We start from the raw sequence: 19,942 nt of genomic DNA, 5'->3' as shown, positions 1-19,942 counted from the left end.
AATGGAGCCTTTCTTGACAAAGTACCAAACTGATTGGCCGATGACACCTTTCATGAGAAATGATCTATTTACATTGATTAAAGATATGATGAGTCGAGTCGTCAAGGAGAAAATTTTATCTACAGTGAAAAGTATGAGAGACTTACAAAAAATTGATTTGACTCTTCAAACAAATCTTTTGCCTGCCAATTCAGTTCATATAGGAATCGCAACGAACACATCCATTTCAGCATTGAAAAAAGACAATCAAATCAAAGATATAGAAATTCTGCAATTAAAAAATAAATGCAAGGAATTCCTTGTCACAATATGTCAAATGCTTTTGCAAAAAGCCCCGCTCTCATCAATACTATTACAGGGAGCTGCTTGTTTGTCACCTTATGTCATGTTGAAAGAAAGAACAGCAAAGAACCGTGTTGGAATTGCACTTACACACTTAGTGGAAAAAAATTGCATTAATGCAATCGATGCTGATAAAATACGAAAAGAATACTGTCAATTTATTTCAAAAAAGACGGTTACAGAGAAATTGAAATTATTCGATGTTAGTAAAGAAAGAGTTGATAGATTTTTATTTGAACTGTTCTCCACTGAAAAAGTGTCAGAAAGCTTACTGAAATTCTCAAAAATGATTTAGATTATGTTTCACGGAAACACTGATGTTGAAAGAAGTTTTTCGTATAACAAAGAATTTTTAGTTGAAAATCAACAAGAAGAGAGTCTTATAGCGCTGAGGAGCGTTCACGATGCAATTCATGCTGCGGGTGGCGTTAAAGAAATTCATATTACTAGCTATATGATTAAGACTTTTTCAAAGGCTCCCGCACACCAAAAAAAAGTATTAGAGGAAAAACGATCTGATATTGCAAAAGAAAAAGCGGTAAAAAAAGAGCAGCCGAACAATTAGCCGACATAGAGTTGAAAAAAAAGAGATTAAAAGAAGAACATCAACAAGAATTGAACTTATTAAACGAAGAAGCAGACAGATTTAAAAAAATCTCAAAATAATGCAGATCTCACATATTCATTTATAATTTAATGTAAACTAACATATTGTATCGATAATAATTATTCCATAATAAATTAACTTAAATTGCTTTTTTTACGACTAAAATTTTTCCTTGAAAAATGATTTTTTTAGACCTTGAAATCCTTGAAATGTCCTTGAATTTTAGTTTCCAAATCCGTTAGACACCCTGAACATAGAATCGATTGGTGCAGTTTACTTTTAATCTAGGTTCAATATTGATTATATTTTATCAAATTATTTAATAAAAATTTTCCGCAAGGAATTGAAAATTTAATACATGTTTCTTTATCCATTTTAAATAAATATATATATTATTTACACATCATAGACCGGATTTGTGTAATACCAATTCAAAAAAATGTACTTAATTGCAAAATTAGCATTAAAATTAATTTATGTGGCGAACCTTTAATATTGTCACTATGTTCACAAATAAAATAAGGACTATAATTGCAAAAGTATTATAATTTTATAGCAATTTGTTATTTTGCAAATCATGTCAAAATCCCTGCTTCTAATTTATCGGTGGTTTGAGAAATCTTTGCTAAGACAGGGATTTGCTGCGAGGAGCAACGGATAATATAGATTTAACATCCTAACCTCCGAGCAACGATTTTACCTACAGAGAAAGAAGGAGCAAGGTAGTACGAAGAGGACAGTAGCTACGCACCCGACGAAAGTAGTAGCTACCAAATAATATACCACAAAGGGTGGGGAATTTTCTTATATGATACCAAAAACTCTCCACATAAGCATAAGTTAAAAAAATTGTAAATGAAAACTTAAGGTTAAGCTTTGCTTATATACGAGCATTATTTAAGCATTAAAAATAAGTTTCAAATTACAGGCGGCCTTTCACAACATCCTCTACAATAGAAAAATCGAGAAAAGATGGCACAGATATGTCTCTTCTAGCAAATACTAGTCAATCATCATCAAAAATCCAAGGTACACCAGATCCATACATGACACACTTCGATCCAAGATTAGAACACCAAAGTTATAAGCAGGCTCAGATGAGACTAGAAGAAGTACATAAGGAAAAGGTAACAAAGGTAAGCAAGCCTACTTTAATTTCAAATAATTGTCCAAATAAATTACTTATTTATTAATATGCAATTCAATACAGTTGTGAATAAAACATTAAATACCTTCTTATATAAATAGAAAATAATGATAGTACATTATATGACACATAGGGTTAGACACGTCTTTACCGCGGAGAGGTCAATGTACTCAGGACGAGAATTAAAACCATGGCCGTCGGCTATGGTTTTGCTTCTGCGTTAAAAACAGCCGCTGAAGGCCATGGTTATTCTCGTCATCTTGTGAACATTGGATTCCCCGCGTAAAGAACTATTTGTAATTATTTGATACCAGCATATGTTATTAACTTGTAGATCCCCTTGAAAAGTGAGTGTCCGAAATCTCTTTACCGAAATGATACGAGAACATCCTATGATGTGCATGGTTTTTTATAATGATAATCGCTGACCGAAATTTCTTCTTGCGGACTTAAATTAACTTGAATTTTTTTTCTAATAGGTTCTATTAGGCACCGATGTGCTTTTAAAATACAACTGGGAATATTACGAATTAAAGAAGCTTCTCCATTTGGCTCGTTGAGGTTTTTAATGGTGAAGTGCAATTGAATTTAGCGAACTAAAATTCGAAGATCTGCATTGAAAGTGGCCCTAAAGGGAATCTGTTTGGTTTTGCTTGTTCACGAATGGCACAAGGTCAAAACTGCTGTTCTAGCGGGTACTATTAGGAATTTGAATGGCTATTCTAAATTAAATTAATTAGGTTAAAACTCAAGATAATGATTTTAAAGTGGCTTTACGAGGTACCTTTTAGGTACTGCTTTCTCACGAATGGCAAAAGTTCAAAATTGCTGTTCTAATAGGTTCTATTAGGATTTCTAATGACAAATCCGGATTAAATTAGTCAAAATTTAAAATCAAAATAATGGTTTCAAATTGTTCTAAGAGGAACCTATTAGGTTCCGCTTTCTCGCGAATTTCACAAGTACAAAATTGCTTTTTTAAAAGGTTCTGTTAGAAATTTGCATGGAAACTTGGATTTAATTTAATCGGATGTTAAAAATTAAAATAATGCTTTCAAATTGGCTCCACGAGGCACCCATTAGTTACGGATTTTTAACGATTTGCACAAGTATAAAATTGCTGTTCTAAGAGCTTCTATTAGAATTTTTATTGCCAAATTGGGATTAAATTAATCAAGTTTAAACTCAAAATAATGGTTTCAAAGTAGTTCTATGAGGCAGCTATTAGCTTCTGCTTTCTCACGAATAGCACAAGTACAAAAATGCTTCTCCAAGAGGTTCTGTAAGGAACTTGCGTGGGAACTTGGATTTGAATTAATCGGATATTAAAACTCAAAATAATGCTTTCAAAGTGCCTCTACCAGGCATATATTAGATACTGCTTTCTCACGAACGGCAAACTTAGTAAAAATGCTCATTAGGTTATAAATACAAGCTGGTTAAAAACATATAGAATGCAAATAGGTTTCCATATGGTCTTAAGTGGTTCTATAGAGGCTTTTTATTGGAATTTCGTTTTTAAATGCATGTATTTAGCACTTAAACGACTACTGGGACTAAAATTTAATTTTAAAAAATATTCTAATAGACTCTATTATGCACTGATATGCTTTTAAAATACGACTGGGTATATTAAGAAATTAGCCCTAGCAGAAATCTATTAGGTTCTGCTGTTTCACGAACGGCACCAGTTCAAAACTGCTTCTCTGGCAGGTTCTATGAGGAATTTAAACGGCCAATCGAAATTAAATTACTCAGGTTAAAACTTAAAGCAATGATTTCAAAGTGACTCCACTAGGCACCTATTAGGTTCTGCTTTCTCGCAAATGGCGCAATTACAAGATAGCTTCTCTAAGAGTTTTATTAGGGATTTGAATGGCAAATCAAAACAAAATTATTCAGGTTCTAAAAATACTGCGTAAGCCATTAATCTTTCGTAGTGCTTCTATTATACAAGCAAAAACGCTTCAAATTGAGTTCGACTTGAATTGCCCCCAATCAAGATATGCTGAAGTCGAAAAGTTCAATCAACTTCAATCAACTTATTTACGAATTTTTATTTGTATTCTACTCATTTGACGATTATACCGTAAATGTTTTTGTTTTTACGTATTTCTAGCGGCTTAGGAGATCCTACTAGAAAGTTACAATTTTCTATTTTTTTAAAGATAATTTCTGAGGGTTATACTCGTTCAGACACACTGTTTTTTAAAAATAAAAAATAACTGACTTAATAATTAAAAAATTTTCATGCATCAATTTTAATCTCATTTATGAGCCGGAAAAGGTTCGACCATCTCAGCCAAGACACGGCTCGTCTTGAGACAAGTAACCGTCATCTTAGCCAAGACAAGGCCCGACTTGAGACAAGTAAACGCCGTTTTACCTGTTGTGGCCATAAAAATAAGACGAAGGCCGATGTCTCGACTCAGTTTTGAGTCGCAGCCAGACATCGATATCTTAGAGATGAACTCAAGTCATAATTAGGTCAATCGAAAACTGTGCATTTTATGGAGGTTTTTATATATCAGAAAATGATATTTTTCCTCAGGTTATTAAAATGTATTTAATTGCATTCCTGTCTGTTTTTTTATCAATTTTAGATATTTTTTGAATGGTTTAAATATTTTAAAACGTTATAATTATTATATTTTAAATTGTTGATTTGAAAAGTTTATTCTAAATTTAAAACTGACATGAATAAAAAATATAATAAAAAAATTTGATACATTGAAAGCTGCGCGTTCCATATGGAGGTCTTCGTATAGCATAAAATTATTCGTTTGTCATTGAGCTTATCAAAGCATTTCTCTACTTGATTTTCTTAATTATTTGTTACTTTTGGATCGTTTTTAAACGTTTTTATTATTTAAAGACCAAAAGAATGGAGCCCATTCTGAAATAAGTGGAATTCGATTCTTCGTTTCACATATTTTAAAATATTGTTTTCCAATTTCGCATTAAAAACTGAGTGAGAGAGTATTATAAGACAATTGAATAAATTAAAAAATGCGCGTTTTTTGGAGGTTTTTGTATTGCCGAAAATCGTTTTTTTTCACCAAGGTTATTAAAGAATTTTTTCACTTGACATTTCTCATTTGTTTATTACCTTTAGATAATTTTGAAATTCTTTTAGATATTTCAATAAAAAGAATGCCAAGCCGTTTTTTAAATGAGTAAAATTTAATTTAAAATTCTTTTTAGATAATTTTGTTATCTAAGTCCCTCGAAAATATTCAATTTTTCGTAGAACTACTCATTAATCATGACCGAAATTTTGTAACCAAGATCCACGTATATAGATAGCGAAATGAGTCAGAGCGCACGGTATAATACAAGTAACTTACAAAAAAGAGCCCTGTAATAAAAGGTGATTAACATAAAAATCTTCCAGTTCCGTAGAGCAGAACACGTGTAAGAAACAGTTAAGTGTAGAATACAGGTGTGAAGTGGGTAGCGCCAAATATAATCATAAAAAACAGAAAAAGTAGCAAAAAGTGTGCATCAGGAGTATACCTAAGCAATATAGAATATTTGAAGTATAAAAATAAATAAATTAAATAACAATGACTATAACTCTGAGAATTTTCCTTTTATCAAAAAAAGTCATCATTCATTCTATTATTCGTTAATTGTTTCATCACTTGCAGAAAATAATATTTGTTTACGATTTACGGGAAAAAATGATTGAAACAAAATTTTTTTCAAAGTAGTGAATATTCTACATAACAGTCACAATTAATATATGGTTAGTATTATTTTTTTCTATGAAAGTCTAAAATTCGCGTAGCGTGAGCTAAAGCCCATGATCAGAAACTACCATTTTCGGCCTAATATCAGTTCTAAAATATGTTTTAACACAGTTTATCGTCCCCTGAGATTCTGAAATCTTGACAGGATGCAGTCGAACTAATTTTCGAAAACCACGAATAACTACGAAAAATTGGGACAAGTTAAAAAAGGAGTGTTGCACTTCAATATCGAATTCAAATAATCTTATCGCTTTATAGTAGTAAAAGAGAAATCAGTACATTTAAAACCCAGTATTCATTATCAGTATCTTATTCAATAGCTCTTCATTTTTTCTTTCAAAAAGGCTGCTTTGCATTCTCTAAAGTTTACATTCGGTGCTTTATAGTTTCACACGCATTCCCTTGATATTTTGATATGGATTTTATCTCATTGACAAGTTTAACTCAAAGGATTATTCCTCTGCAGTAATAAAATTAATTGCTCGACTCAAATTTTCAACGTGTTTCCTTCCGCTTATCGAAGTTTGAAGGCTTTTTCGTAATTTCATAATTCGAAAGACCATTTCTCAATTTAAAGCCTAACTTCCGTTCTATTAATAGTTACTTCGAAATTATTTCAGTCACTAATTGTTTAAATTAGAGACCTAGAAGGTAAATTTGGAAGAGCGAACGAGCGTGACTTACGGTTAGAGGTTCGGGCTCAAACCTTTGGTAATACATACGTCAAACGTCCCTTGATTGCTTTTAAAAGTAGAATATGGATTGGACTCCTTTACCACTTTTATCCTAAAGAAAAGCTTCACCATACCCTACATTACTCGTATCACAGTTGAGTTCGGTATTATCTCTGGGATTATAAATTTTTAAGACTAAAACCACCATTAATTGATAACCACACTGTAAAAAAAGATTTGTGTATAATTACAAAGTTTCGGAAAATTACGTATTGTATCATTGTAAATATCACACACTGCACTGTGTGATTTTACAAATGCATGTGAAATTACATCCTCTAGCGATATAACTGAAAGGATCCTCCAACAGTATTGTGAAATCATACACTCGATAAAAACAAAATTACACATTTCCTTGTACGAACTTTACATTCAGAAGGAAAAATTCAGTCACAGCGTGTAAAAATACAATGCGCCGCACAGTGATCAAAATCCCCAAAAAGCTGGCCATAATTCATTAATGTCATCATTTTGAGATGAATTTTCTTACTTGGGTGGTTTTGGGGTCGCTGATTATGAATCTGGTATTGGTTTTTGAAAAAATGGCGGTTACAAAATGGCGGAGGATTCTCACAAATCTTGACATTTTTATGAAAAAAAAGGATCACTTAGAGGTTTTTGGGTTCATTGATTACGAATCTGATATTGGTTTTTGAAAAAACAAAATGGCAGTCACAAAATGACGGAGGATTCTCACAAATTTTTATGTGGTCATTAAAAAAGGGATCACTTAGAAGTTTTCGCGTTCGCGGATTACGAATCTGATATTGGTTTTGAAAAAAACAAAATGGCGGAGGATTCTCACCAATCAGAAATTTTTTCTTTGATTAATTCAAAGAATTCCTCTCGGGTTAAACAAATTCGCTGTTTTTTATCTCCGTGATTAGTATTTGGAAAGTACCGTTTTTAAAATTTTATGAGAATTCAAAAACCTAAGACGACTCTCTCGGTTCCAGTTCTGCCCCCCTTTCCCAACCCTACCTTATTAACTGCAGTTTAGGTGGGACTTACGTTATAACTACAATCTCCACCGTATGACGATTTACTACTTAACTTTGACATGGTTTCTACTCAGAAAATAAACTTATTGCATAAAGGTGATAGTTGGGTGTATATTCTAAACAATGTATAATAAAAACTACAAAATAGCCTCGGAAAGGACTGGAACTTTAATTCACAAAAGGCATGCACACGGAAATTCTAAAGGTCATGTTTCAGGTGACGAATGGAGACTAGGTGTTTGGAAGGCTAGGGGGGTAAAAGATCTCAAGGTAAAAGAATTTCGTGAAACTATGGACGTGAGGAAACTAGATATTTTATGTGTGCCTGAAACAAAGAAAAAGGGATGCGAAACTAAAGACATAAAAACGGCGTGTTGAAAGGCGGGTTTGAAATATGGTCAGGAGTAGACAGTGAATCACATGGTAAACAAAGAGTAGGTCTGATTTTGAATGAAAGAGCAAAGCAGCATCTCGGAGACCATGATTACGTATCTCCCAGACTGCTGTGGGCTAGAACGAAAGTAGGAATCAGAAGACTATTTATCATAGAATGCTACGCTCTAGTTGATAGTGATCCCAGAGAAAGAGTAATAGGTGATTTTGGAGATCCGAAAACAAACTATAACGGAGATCAATTAGTTGGCCTATGCTTAGAAAGGGGTCTGTTTATTACAAATACTTGGTTTAGGCATAAAATGGTCCGCATGTACACCTGGTTTAAAGGAAATAGCCGCAGTATAATTGACTTTGTTGTTGCGGATGAAAGACTAAGAGAGTTAGTCAAAGTTACAAGGGTCATGAGGGGTCCTGAATGCAATACTGACCATTACCTTCTAAACTCAAAAATTAACTTAGGGCGGGGATGAAGAAAAAAGAGAACCACGAAAACAAAGCAAACGCGAATCAAAATTAAGAACCTACAGAAACCGGATGTGCGAATATATTTCCAAAATAAGATAATCGAAAGCATAAATAGGGCAACATGGGAAGACCGTATAAAAAACAAAGATATACAGGGCGCCTGAACAAAGTTACGGAATATCCTTGTTAGATGTACGATCGAAGTGTGTGGTACCGCAGTTATAGGAAGAATGTCTAGTGATGCGTGATGTAATGATGAAATTCAGGTTACCCAAAAAGCAAAGAGAGAAGCGTGCAGGAGAACTTTGAACAGTGCAGGTCTTAGCAATGAGGAAAGAAATAGATGTAGAAATGATTATAGACACGAAAACAGGATATTGAAACGATTAGTTAAGGAACGTAAAGATACAATTAGAGCATAAGAAGAGATGAAAATACAAACCGACTTTGAACGAAGCAAGAAACTGCTCTATAAAAAAATGAAAGGAAACAAAAGTACAGAATTTGTCAACATGAGGAATAGTAGGGGGAAATGGTATATGATGCAGACGGAATACTAGAGGCTTTCCGAGACTATTTTAGGAGAATATTCGGAGATGAAGCTATAAGACACCACAACTGCGATGATGAACAAGATGCGACAGAAAACTCAATTGAGAAATTCTGTGTTAATGAGGTTAGGGATATAATTAAGAACTTGAAAAACGTTAAGGCTGCCGAGCTAGATGGTATTAACGCAGAAATGCTCAAACACGGTGGCGAGTGCATACCACATAGACTGTGCGAATTGATAGATTTATTTTTCGAGATGGGAGACGTCCCAGACGATTTGAAAAAAGCGATTATCATACCAATTTACAAAAAAAGGGCGATAGAAGCGATTGCAATAAGTACAGATGGATTAGTTTATTCAGTACCGCAAGTAAAATATATTCAAGAATACTTATTCGTAGGGTAATGAAAATAACAGAAGCAAAGATTTGGGAAGTACAAAGTGGGTGTATGCCAGGAAGGTCATGTACGGATCAAATATTTAGCTTAAGGAAAATAACAGAAAAAGTTTGAGAGTAGGAAAAAAAGTTTTCTGTGCATTTGTTGACCTAGAAAAAGCTTTTGACGAGGTAGATAGAAGTAAACTTTGGGAAGTCCTGAAAGAGTATGGAGTCAATGGATGGCTCCTAAAAGCTATAGAACAATATATACGGATAGTAAAGCGAGTGTAAGGGTGAATGGGAAATTGAGTGACTGTTTCGATATTATTCAAGGAGTTAGACAAGGATGCGCTATGTCTTTATGGTTATTTATATTATTTATGGAGAAGTATTCAAGAATGGCTCATTTCGACGAAGAGGGTGTGCATCTCGAAACAGTAAGTGTACGTGGCTTAGCGTTCGCAGATGATAAGGTTGTTATGGCAGAGTCAATCGAAGACTTACAAAGAATGTTGAATAAACTACATGCAAGCATGAAGAGTGTGGGTTTCAAAATTAACGCAAATAGAACAAAAACTATGGTGTTCGAAAGAAAGAGTGAGAAAACACTATCCAATATTTTATTAAATGATGAGAGAATTGAACAAGTTGATAAGTTTGTATACCTTGGTAGCTTATTTACTAGGGGCAGGAAGATAGATGAGGAATTAAATAGACGCATAAACGAAGATAAAAAGGTTATTGGTAGAGCAGGTCCCCTTATCAGAAGTGAAAATATATCAAATAAAGCTACAATTGCAATACATAATTCTATATTTGTACTGACTCTACTTTATTGTAGCGAGACGTGGACGTATCAAGAAAAAAATAAGAGTAAAATTAGCGCAATTGACATGAGATTCACGCGCATAATCTGCGGGAAAACTCTGATGGACAAAGTAAGTAACGAGATAATTCTAAAAGAATATGGTGCAGAAGAGACGCTGGTATACACATGGGAAAGAAATCGGTTAGGATGGTTCGGGCAGGTTGAGAGAATGTCAAATGAACGACTAACAAAACAAGTGTATCAAGCTAAAATAAATGGCAGCGTGTCCAGAGGTAGACCGCGGAAAGAATGGTTAGAATGTGTGAATGAAGCTCTAGTTAGAAGAGACATAAGAAGTCACAAAAACACGAGAGTCTGCATGAAAAAATGAATGGACATAAAAGAAGCTAGAGAATTATGCCAGGACAGGAAAGTATGGCGGCAAATGGGTAATAAAAAGAGTATCAGTAGAGAGAATGACGCCTGAAACAAAAGACCTTGGCCACTAGTGGACCCAAGTATGGAACCTTACATAAACACTTTGTAAGGAACTTCACTTGGGGTGATTGCTAGAGAGATTGATCAGCAACCTGGGTCGGAGCAGTGTTGCGAAAGGAACGTGTTATTTACATAAATAACACGAGAATTCTGGATCAATCGGAAAATTTTCTATCCCTTCCCCACATTACTCCTTTCCCCACTGAGTGATTCAAGCCTTCCCCGAAAGGGGAATGACTTAATGGTGTATTAATAATAAAAAAATGTTATATTACTGAAGATTCTTCTACATTTAAAATATTCATAATATTTTATAATATTTAAAATTGCTCGATGAAATAAAGTTAATGATATTCGATTATTTACTATCCTTATATCTCACACATCACTACATCTTTATTAAATATTATAAAATATGACACATTTTGTTTAAATCTTAGGTCGATATTTTGTTATCGTTTGAACAACATGTATCTTTAATTACAGATTATGTTAATACAGTTAGTTACAGGTAATAGAATAGTGATATAACAAAAGTTTACGATGTTGCGGTATGAATAACGTGAACTGCACAATGAGCGCTTCAGAGCTCATTTGAACAAACTATCTGAAATAATGTCTGAAGACCAAACGGGCAACTTTGAACAGCTAATTTTCAAATATGTTTCACGTGAATGTGTAATTTTCCATTGGGAATTAAAAAAAGGGCCCGAGCTAACAAGACTTCTTTCTATACTCTGTTTTCATTAACGTTAATTAATATAAGTATTCAAAAACCGAAGAAAATTGTTCATTAACTTTTTCCTTTCATCTTTGTCATATCTATTTGGGTTACACTGTTTTTTCAAGTACTCACATTCACGAGAACAATCCTTGTTGTTTCGCTGGAATTGATCACTCCATTAAAAAACAATGCACATTTGAAAAACTGTTTTTATTACTCGCGACGTGCACGCGTTTCAATGCGTTCAACGTGTGTACACAAGAAAGGAAGAAACAGGCTTAGACGTGCACGTGTCCTCACATATTATTCCCAAATATTCCCGGTAATAAGCGTAGAATAGAGAAAAATGGATATTTTCAGATTTCAACGCAAACGTGAAGATTATTATATTATTTTTAATGCGCGATTTTTCCATCTGTCTAAAATGCCACATTAAGAATAAGATACCTCCTAAACTTATTCACTTCTATTTCCATAGCTACCGCTACACAGTTTTCTATTCTCCCAAAGAGAACGTGTTTTCAATATATTTAATTCCTTCTAATTTTACCAGTAACGCACCTCACAGAGATATTTTATATTTCTTAGAAGTCGTAATATTTTGATTTTATTTAATTCCTTCTAATACGTTCACAAAATGTGTGTAATAAGTTGCTTTAATTCCTTCATGCGGAATGTAAATTATGAAATTTTAACCCTCACCAATTCAACTCTGCCCCTCTAGTGTTACGTCCTACGAGATGGAACTTACCTTGTCCTTTATTTTATTCCAAGTGGTTCCTCATTTTAGAAGCTAATTTTAAATAAACTAGAGAACTGAGATGAGGATAACTACCAGATACACGTCCTTCTGTTGGCACCCTGTATGGGTACCCGCAGGGGGTGGATGGCCCTGAATGTGGCTCTGCAGGCTGAGATGGCAAGGTCAGCGTATCTGGGCTGCGTTGTCCCTTTGTGGCAGGTGTGGTTGACTCGGAGTTCTACACAGAAGCTATTTTTCGTAGATTTGTTGATTTAAATGGTTGACGGGCCAACACTGCTGGACAGGAGTTTAGGATTTCGAAGATTCTTTATAATCTGGATTTGTCTAACTGAGACTGAACTGAGACTGAACTGAGACTGAGGTAAATACTGAAGTTGCAGTATAATCGGCTAAACTGAAACTGGAACTAAACTAAACTGATTTCTGCTTCCGAATCCGCTGTCTTTATTCTCAAGATCCCTTCTTAGATTTCCGTTGGGGTAAGTGGTTTTAGAAGTAGGGTTTCTTCTTGGTTCCAATCAGTGTTGTCAATCAAGTAAGTAGAAGAGTGGTAAGACCATAATTGTCCAGTGGGCGTTGAGAATTATGTATATGTCCATGTATGGAGGATGGCGCAGTAACCATAATGCCTTGTATCCCTTCCAAAGTACCATGGGGGTAATTAATGAGATAGACGATCAGTGATTAGGAATTTTGATGTGCCCAAATATGGAGAATGGCGCAGTTACCAAAATATATGGTATCCCTTCCTAGGTGTCCAAGGGTAAGCTATTATGATGCGTAGAAGAGCGTAAGGTTTGCGTGTGTCCTTTTGGTTGTGTGTGAATGGCTCACCCTCCTATAGCTGTCATCTTTATTAAGCCGTTTATTGCTTTTAGATCTAAGATGCTGGTCTCTGTCACAGAAATATGTAGGTCAAAAGGACTAAAGGAATTTCACGTGGTGTAGGTACCAGCATTTTGTAAACATATGGGACTGAATATATTGTCTGTTTTCAGTCTTGGCTTGCTGAATAATTTATGGCTTTTCAGTTAGTGTAGTCTGCTGGTTTTGTTAGCTATGCGAATATTTGTGTGTATCACTTATTTTTGTGTACTGCGATGTGTACGCACTTATAGGTACTAGCATATTGTGAGTGTATGAGATTGAAGATGCAGCTGCCTTTTCTGGTTTCCTTGTCAATTAATTTATTGCTTTTTAATTAACGTGTGCCTGTTTTTTGTCCAAAGGATGCGTGGATTTTCTGGTTCTGTTGGGTTAACCTTACACTGTTGCGTCGTTTCTTTACAAATCTGATCTTCACAAATGATTTTAACAATACTAGGTTTTGTTTACAATAATAATTGGATGTTGAATAAAATCCTTTAACTTGTTGAGTTATTATTAAATATAAATGTTATGTGATTATAATCCATTGTTTATAATTATTTATTATTATAAAAGTTGCGGGACGTGACACCTTCCCCCTTAAAGTTGAGCATGGGAATGCAATGACCATGATCAAACGTATTTATTACAATTTATTACAATTTGAAGTGGTTTTCTAAAATATTTTTATTACTTATGTCTTTTAGTTTAACTCTAAATGGATAGTGAATATATATTTTTAAAAAAATTGTTCATTCGTAATATAAGAAAAAATAGTATACGGAATCAATCTATGTAATTTTGGTTTCTTCTTGGGCCGCGACAATTTTTTGCGCTATGTCCTTTTTCATAACATTTTTCGCAGGCGTGAATACATTTATAAAGTTTAATCTTTTCAAATTGTATTTCTGGGACTCGCTTGATATTATTATTATCTGTAGGTATTTAGTCATTACTAAAATGTTATATATTGGATAACAATTTTAGAATCTTTCTTGCGGCATCATGTTTTGCTGTTTGTTTTGAGACAAATGGTTCGCTAGTTTTTGCATTATTTATGCGACCTTTAGATATTTCACAAGTTATAATGAATACTTGAAGTGACGACTTTGGTTGTAAAGTTACGACCTTATAATTTAGGTTAGAGAAGTTATATTCCGTACTAATTCCATGCAATGTTTGTGAAGGGCTAACTGATTCAGCTTGATTTATCCTTAGATTAGGTGGTTCCATTTTTACTGGAACATACAATATTTGTAAAGTATCAAAATTTAAATTTATGAATGAAAATAGAAAAAAGTTTTGTATTAATCTTTTTTCTTATATGAATTTATGCTCATTGAAAAACTAGTAAGAAAATATATATTTCTCATGATTTTATTTTAATTTTAAATACTAAATTGCTGTAGTAGAAATATGTTAATATGAATTTTTTTTTATTTGATAATCATGCCTAAAAATGTCTGCACGTTTAAGTAGTAGGAATGTATAGATGATATCTAATGTGATTTTTTGATACATGTGTAATTGTGAAACGAGCGAAAATATTAGATTTATATTTAATGTAAATATATTGTATCATTTTTTACATTTTTGCTCATTTTACAAGTGAGTCTGAATTTCAATGCCTCTCATACATTCTTGTATTTGAAAATTAAAATGTTCCCAACAAGTATTACACGCAGGCATTTGTCTTTTTGGATAAAACAATAGTCTCGAACATGAATACCATTGTTTCTGAACATATGCTATTTTACTAAGGAAATGCCATGAATTTTATGTTTGAGAGAATGGTTTATAACTTGAAGTAAGTAGAAGGATGCACGGTTTACAAAATTCAATAGGGCTTCCTGGTAAAAATATAATTGATTATATTTGGCATTTTCGTAGAGCAGTAGAGTTGAGGAATTGCATCATGATTTTTGCTATTTTTTATGCTCAGGTGCCTTATTTTCTGAAATAAATCTGAATAATTTTGTATCTTTGCGAGAAACAATAAATATTAGCTAGATAATCGTTACTTTTTAGATAGTGGTATGGATCAACGCTGCCACGTTTTTTTAAACATTTTGTAAGTATACAAAGGTTCGTGAAAAATAAATTTACTTGATTATTCAAAAGTTCTTTCAATCAACATTTAACAAGGATACGTGTTATTGAAAAATATATTAGAAAATTAGTAAGAGATTTAGTGAGAGGTAAAGTGAAAGAGAGAGATGAATAAAGCTTGGGGACTGAAAAGAGTTTGAAATGCTAGATAGTATGAAATAGTGGTAAATTCGTGTTTAATTTAACAAGAGTAGGAATCGAGATCTTCATCTGAGTCCATAATAGATACTTTTATGCGGGTGTAGTCAAGAACTTCTCTATTTTGGTTGGTTCGTAGGAGAAATGTGTTCAAAAGTGGGGTTCTACGGTCTATTGTATCTATACCATATATATTCAGGGTTTTAAAAGATAGTTTAGTTTTGTGAGAGAAGTGATCATGGGATATACATACAATACAAAAATGGATTATATTCAAGGTACACAACTTTTGTTTTTTATGATTATTTCAAAAAAATTTTATCATAGTTTAAAGGGAAAAATATTTCATTTCGTAAAACTAACATCGGGCTCTTGAAGAATAATATCAAGTGTTATAAACGAATATTTCTCCGTTGATTTTAGACATTAAATAAATATATTTGAAAAAAAGGCAGGATAATTAATTTTAAATAAACGATGTTTCTATAAAGATATGAACTTGAACTTTAAATATGCAGTTGCTTGCGTTATATATTTATAATTTAGGAAGCTTGTAAGACAAATATTTATTATTTCCTTTAATATAATATATCTTCTAAGGGGATACCTTTGATTGATGACAATGACAAATATATTCTTGAATTGACCTCATAGAAACTAAAATAAAATGTTAGCCTTCTTAGATATATCAAAGAAAATTACAAAATTTAAATTTGGTAAAGTAAAGGCTCAAGTTAAAAGCATATGTATCATATCTTTAAAATTTTATTCTAGATTATAATGTTATTGCTGTTGTATGAATAATATTAAATTAGGATAGTTATATGGAATAATAAGATATATTGCTTCTCGAAGGCTGGATTCTGTAAAATAAAGAGAGACATGTATAAGTATGATTGAATAGTCTCTTTCGATAGTTACTATTCATAAAGAAAATCTTATAGAGAATTTTAGCTGCTTAATGAATGTTTATTAAAGAGTTATAAAAAATAAAATTTATAATTATTTTAAATGACGTTGAATTTATACTTTTGTAGAACAGAATTTTATTTGAATATCTAAAATAATATTGAGAATTAAGAAAGAAAAAATCATTTATGTGTTAATTCAATTTTTTAAAAAGATTTTGCGTTTTTTCTGGTAAATCAATTAGTAAGCGCTTTAGTCGATTAATGTGTACAACTCTTGGGGAATTTTTTATTTGAATTTTCACGTTTCCTTTTCCTGAAATTTCCAATACTTCGTATGGTCCTGAATATTGATTGTTTAGTTTCTTAATTTTTCATCCTTCTGATAAAAATACATTGGCTCCTACTTTTGAATTCTTGAGGGTTAATTTTTCTATCATAATATTGTTTGACTTTTCTTTACCTGAGATTAAATTTTGTCTAGCTAATTCGCGAATTCCGTGTAATCTTGTAATTAAATTTTTTGTATAGTCATCATACGTTTGCAATTTTTCGTGTTCAGGCGGAGGTTCACTGGAAGTTAATCGAGCTAATTTTCCAAAAATCTAATTCATACGGGGTACATTTTGTTGCCTCATGAACACTGGTATTATAAGAAAATGTGGCTAATTCTAATCAATCATCCCATTCTGCGTTTTTCTCTGTAAATTGTTTTAAATATTCTGCTAGGACGTGATGTGATCTTTCTAAAGATCCATTTGATTGTGAATGAAACGCAGTAGTTTTGAATTGCCTGATATGCAATCTTTTAGCGAATCTTCGTAATAAATTACTTAAAAAATCTTCACCTTGATCAGTTAAAACTCCTCTTGGTGAGCCAAAAGTGCAAATAAATTTCTTTACAAATGCGTTTGCCATTGTGCTAGCGTGATTATTTGGAAGGGCACAAGCCACACAAAATTTTGTAAAGTTATCTTGAATTGTTAAAATATATTCATTACCTTTTTCAGTTTTTAGTAATTTTCCTACGATATCCATTGATATCTTCTCAAACGCGGTTCCTGGGGTGTCAGTTATGACCATTGGATTTTTAGTTTTAACGCGTACTAATTTTTTAATTTGACACTGTAAATAAAGTTGAATGTATTTTTGTATATCTATTTCCATGTTTTCCACAAAAAATGTTGTCTTATTTTATTGTATGTTTTTGTCACTCCTTTGTGACCACCTAATGTTGATGAATGAGCTTCTACTAAAATTTCATTTTCTTGTTCTTTTGTGGGATACTGTGTGATTTCTGAACAAATAATTATTTTTGTATTTGATTCTAAAAATACCGATTTATGTTGGGCCGCGAGTTCTTCCCATGTTATATTGTTTATGTAAGCAGTTTTAGCTATACTGATTGATTTCAAATTTAATTTGCTGGCTATGTTATGCCAAGAAAAAATGGTTAATTTTATACTATTGAGTGTTTCTGCAAGATTTTCTTTTTCTTGTTCTTCGATAGGAAAAGCGATATGGTAATTTGTTCCTTTTTAAATTCCTCTGACAAGACCTTTCTGAAGGTTTGTAAACTTGGGTAATTGTTCACGTTTTAATAATAATTCTGATCCATTATCTCGTGGTTCTCCATTAGTTGTAGTGAAATATCCATAATTATCTTTTCTCATTGTAATTTTATCGCGGCAGTCTATTATATTTGGATGCTTAGTTGACGTTCCGACGACTGGTTTGCCCGGAGGTGGCTCTGGGGGCGGACGTTTCTGTGCTGAATCTCCACCATGCGTTTCTTTATTGTTATTTGTTTCTGGTAAATCTTCATTAAAATCGGGATTTATTTCATCTAACTTGACCAAATTTTCATTGACATTTTCATTCTCAAAATTCTCGTCATAATCTTGAATAAAATTTTTTCAGGATCGCTTAAGTTTTCATTTACGCTTTATTCACTGAAACTTGGAAAATAATTCGGATTTTCTGCGTTGCTATCTTCTTCTGTCTCTTCGTGAGGTTTTAATTTCTTCTTTTTCTTGTAAAATTTAGTTTTCTTTTTAATATTTTCAAAATAATCTGGATCAGAGTCTGAACTGTCTGATATATAATTGGGATTAGCGTCCGTTTTTACTTTATTGTCCTTTTTTGACTTAGTAATCATTTCTTTTTTTGGTCTTCCTCTCTTTTTTGCTGCAAGAGTAGGAATAAAAAATTTTGTTTTAAATGTAGCCTTGCGTGGTCTACCTCTTTTTTCCTTAATAATAATTTCTTCTTGAATGTTTTTTCCATAATTATCTTCGTTGTTTTCTTCTTTAAAGGTTTCTTGAATTTTTTCTGAATTTTTAATTTCTTCATTTAGATTTTTTGATTTTCGTCTTGTTACCATTGCATTGCATTTTGATTCATTTATTTTATGTAGATTTGAGATATCCATTTGATTTAGTAATACATGAATTCTTTTTTTAACTTGATTAAATAATTCTTCAGTGAGAATAGCTTTTTCTTTCTTCATTTCTATACTAGAATTTGCATTTAAATTTAGACTGAAACTCGACTGTGAGTTTAAACATGAATTAGTATTTGATTTTGAGCTTGCATTAGTACATGACTTAACATTTGATTTTGACTTATCGTTGAGACTTAATTTTATAATTGATTGTTTGTCTTCGTTAGGACTTAATTTTAAAATTGATTTCAAAATTTAACTTGGATTTACGTATACAGAGTTTTTTTCTTCATTGACTCTCATTATTTTAGTATCATCTTCTTCATTTTCTTCTTTAACATCTGTGGGGTTTCTTGATAATGCATCTGCATTTACATTCATTTTACCGGCTTTATAGATAACCTCAAAGTCATTTTCGCCTAATTTTAATTTCCATCTTGTTACTCTAGAACAAGGATCTTTGCAATTTTGAAACCAAACTAATGGTTTGTGATCGGTTACTAACGCAAATTTGTGTCCGTATAGATAGGGACGAAAATGTGTTACAAAAAATATAATTTCTAAGGCTTCTTTTTGGTAAGTGTCATACTTTCTTTCATTATCATTTAAAATTCGAGAGGCTTATCTTTGCCAATTTTTCTTTGGGATAAAATTCCACCAATGGCAAATCTTAATGCGTCTGTCATAAGTACAAAAGGTTGTGAAAAATCTGGCAGAAAAATTCGGAAATGATTGTCTTTGGTTTTGAGAATAATTAGAAAAAAATGGTTTTTTATTTTGAAAATTATTTGGGGAAAATTGTCTTTGATTATTGTTATTACCAAAATAAGGCTTTGAATAATTATTAGCAAATTGTAGCTGAAAGTTATTTGTTCGATTGAATTGAGTATTTTGAGGGTTTGATAATTTCATTAATAGAATACGGCAAACTGATGCTATGTGGCCTGATTTTTCACAAAATTAGCATTGTGCGTTTCCTCCTATCGTAAAATGTATCTTATTTGATTTTGAAGTTTCTCCTGCATAAAAGCCAGGTCGTGATTCTTTTCTTATTTCTTTGTTAGTAGCTAATCTTTCTTCAATTTCAATTGTTTCAGTAACAAGTTGGGAAAAATAAATCTGCTGTTCCTATTTTCATTTCTAATTCTGGTCTAAGCTCTCTAATAAAATGATCCATTGCATAACTTTCTAATTCAGTTTAGAAAGTTTTTTCCGCGATTCCTTTATTGTTCATTTTATTAGCGGCAATTATTCTATCGGTAATTTCTTTATTACGCGAAGCATAAGATATTGCGTTTTAATTTTTAC

General features: G+C 32.4%; 1 protein-coding gene across 1 annotated transcript in view; it reads left to right on the top strand.

Moving 5' to 3' along the window:
* The window catches only part of LOC117168237 (amyloid-beta-like protein), a 383,494-nt gene that overhangs the window by 73,396 nt on the left and 290,156 nt on the right, over positions 1-19,942 (top strand). The window contains exon 5 of the mRNA XM_033353726.1: positions 1,878-2,085. Coding sequence (XP_033209617.1) covers positions 1,878-2,085 — 208 coding nt within the window. The remainder of the gene's footprint in view (positions 1-1,877; positions 2,086-19,942) is intronic.

The sequence above is a fragment of the Belonocnema kinseyi genome, chromosome 2, assembly GCF_010883055.1.
Source record: "Belonocnema kinseyi isolate 2016_QV_RU_SX_M_011 chromosome 2, B_treatae_v1, whole genome shotgun sequence".
In the NCBI taxonomy this organism is placed as follows: domain Eukaryota; kingdom Metazoa; phylum Arthropoda; class Insecta; order Hymenoptera; family Cynipidae; genus Belonocnema; species Belonocnema kinseyi.
Note: the sequence above shows the minus strand (reverse complement) of the source record. Positions and strands in the feature narration are given on the sequence as shown.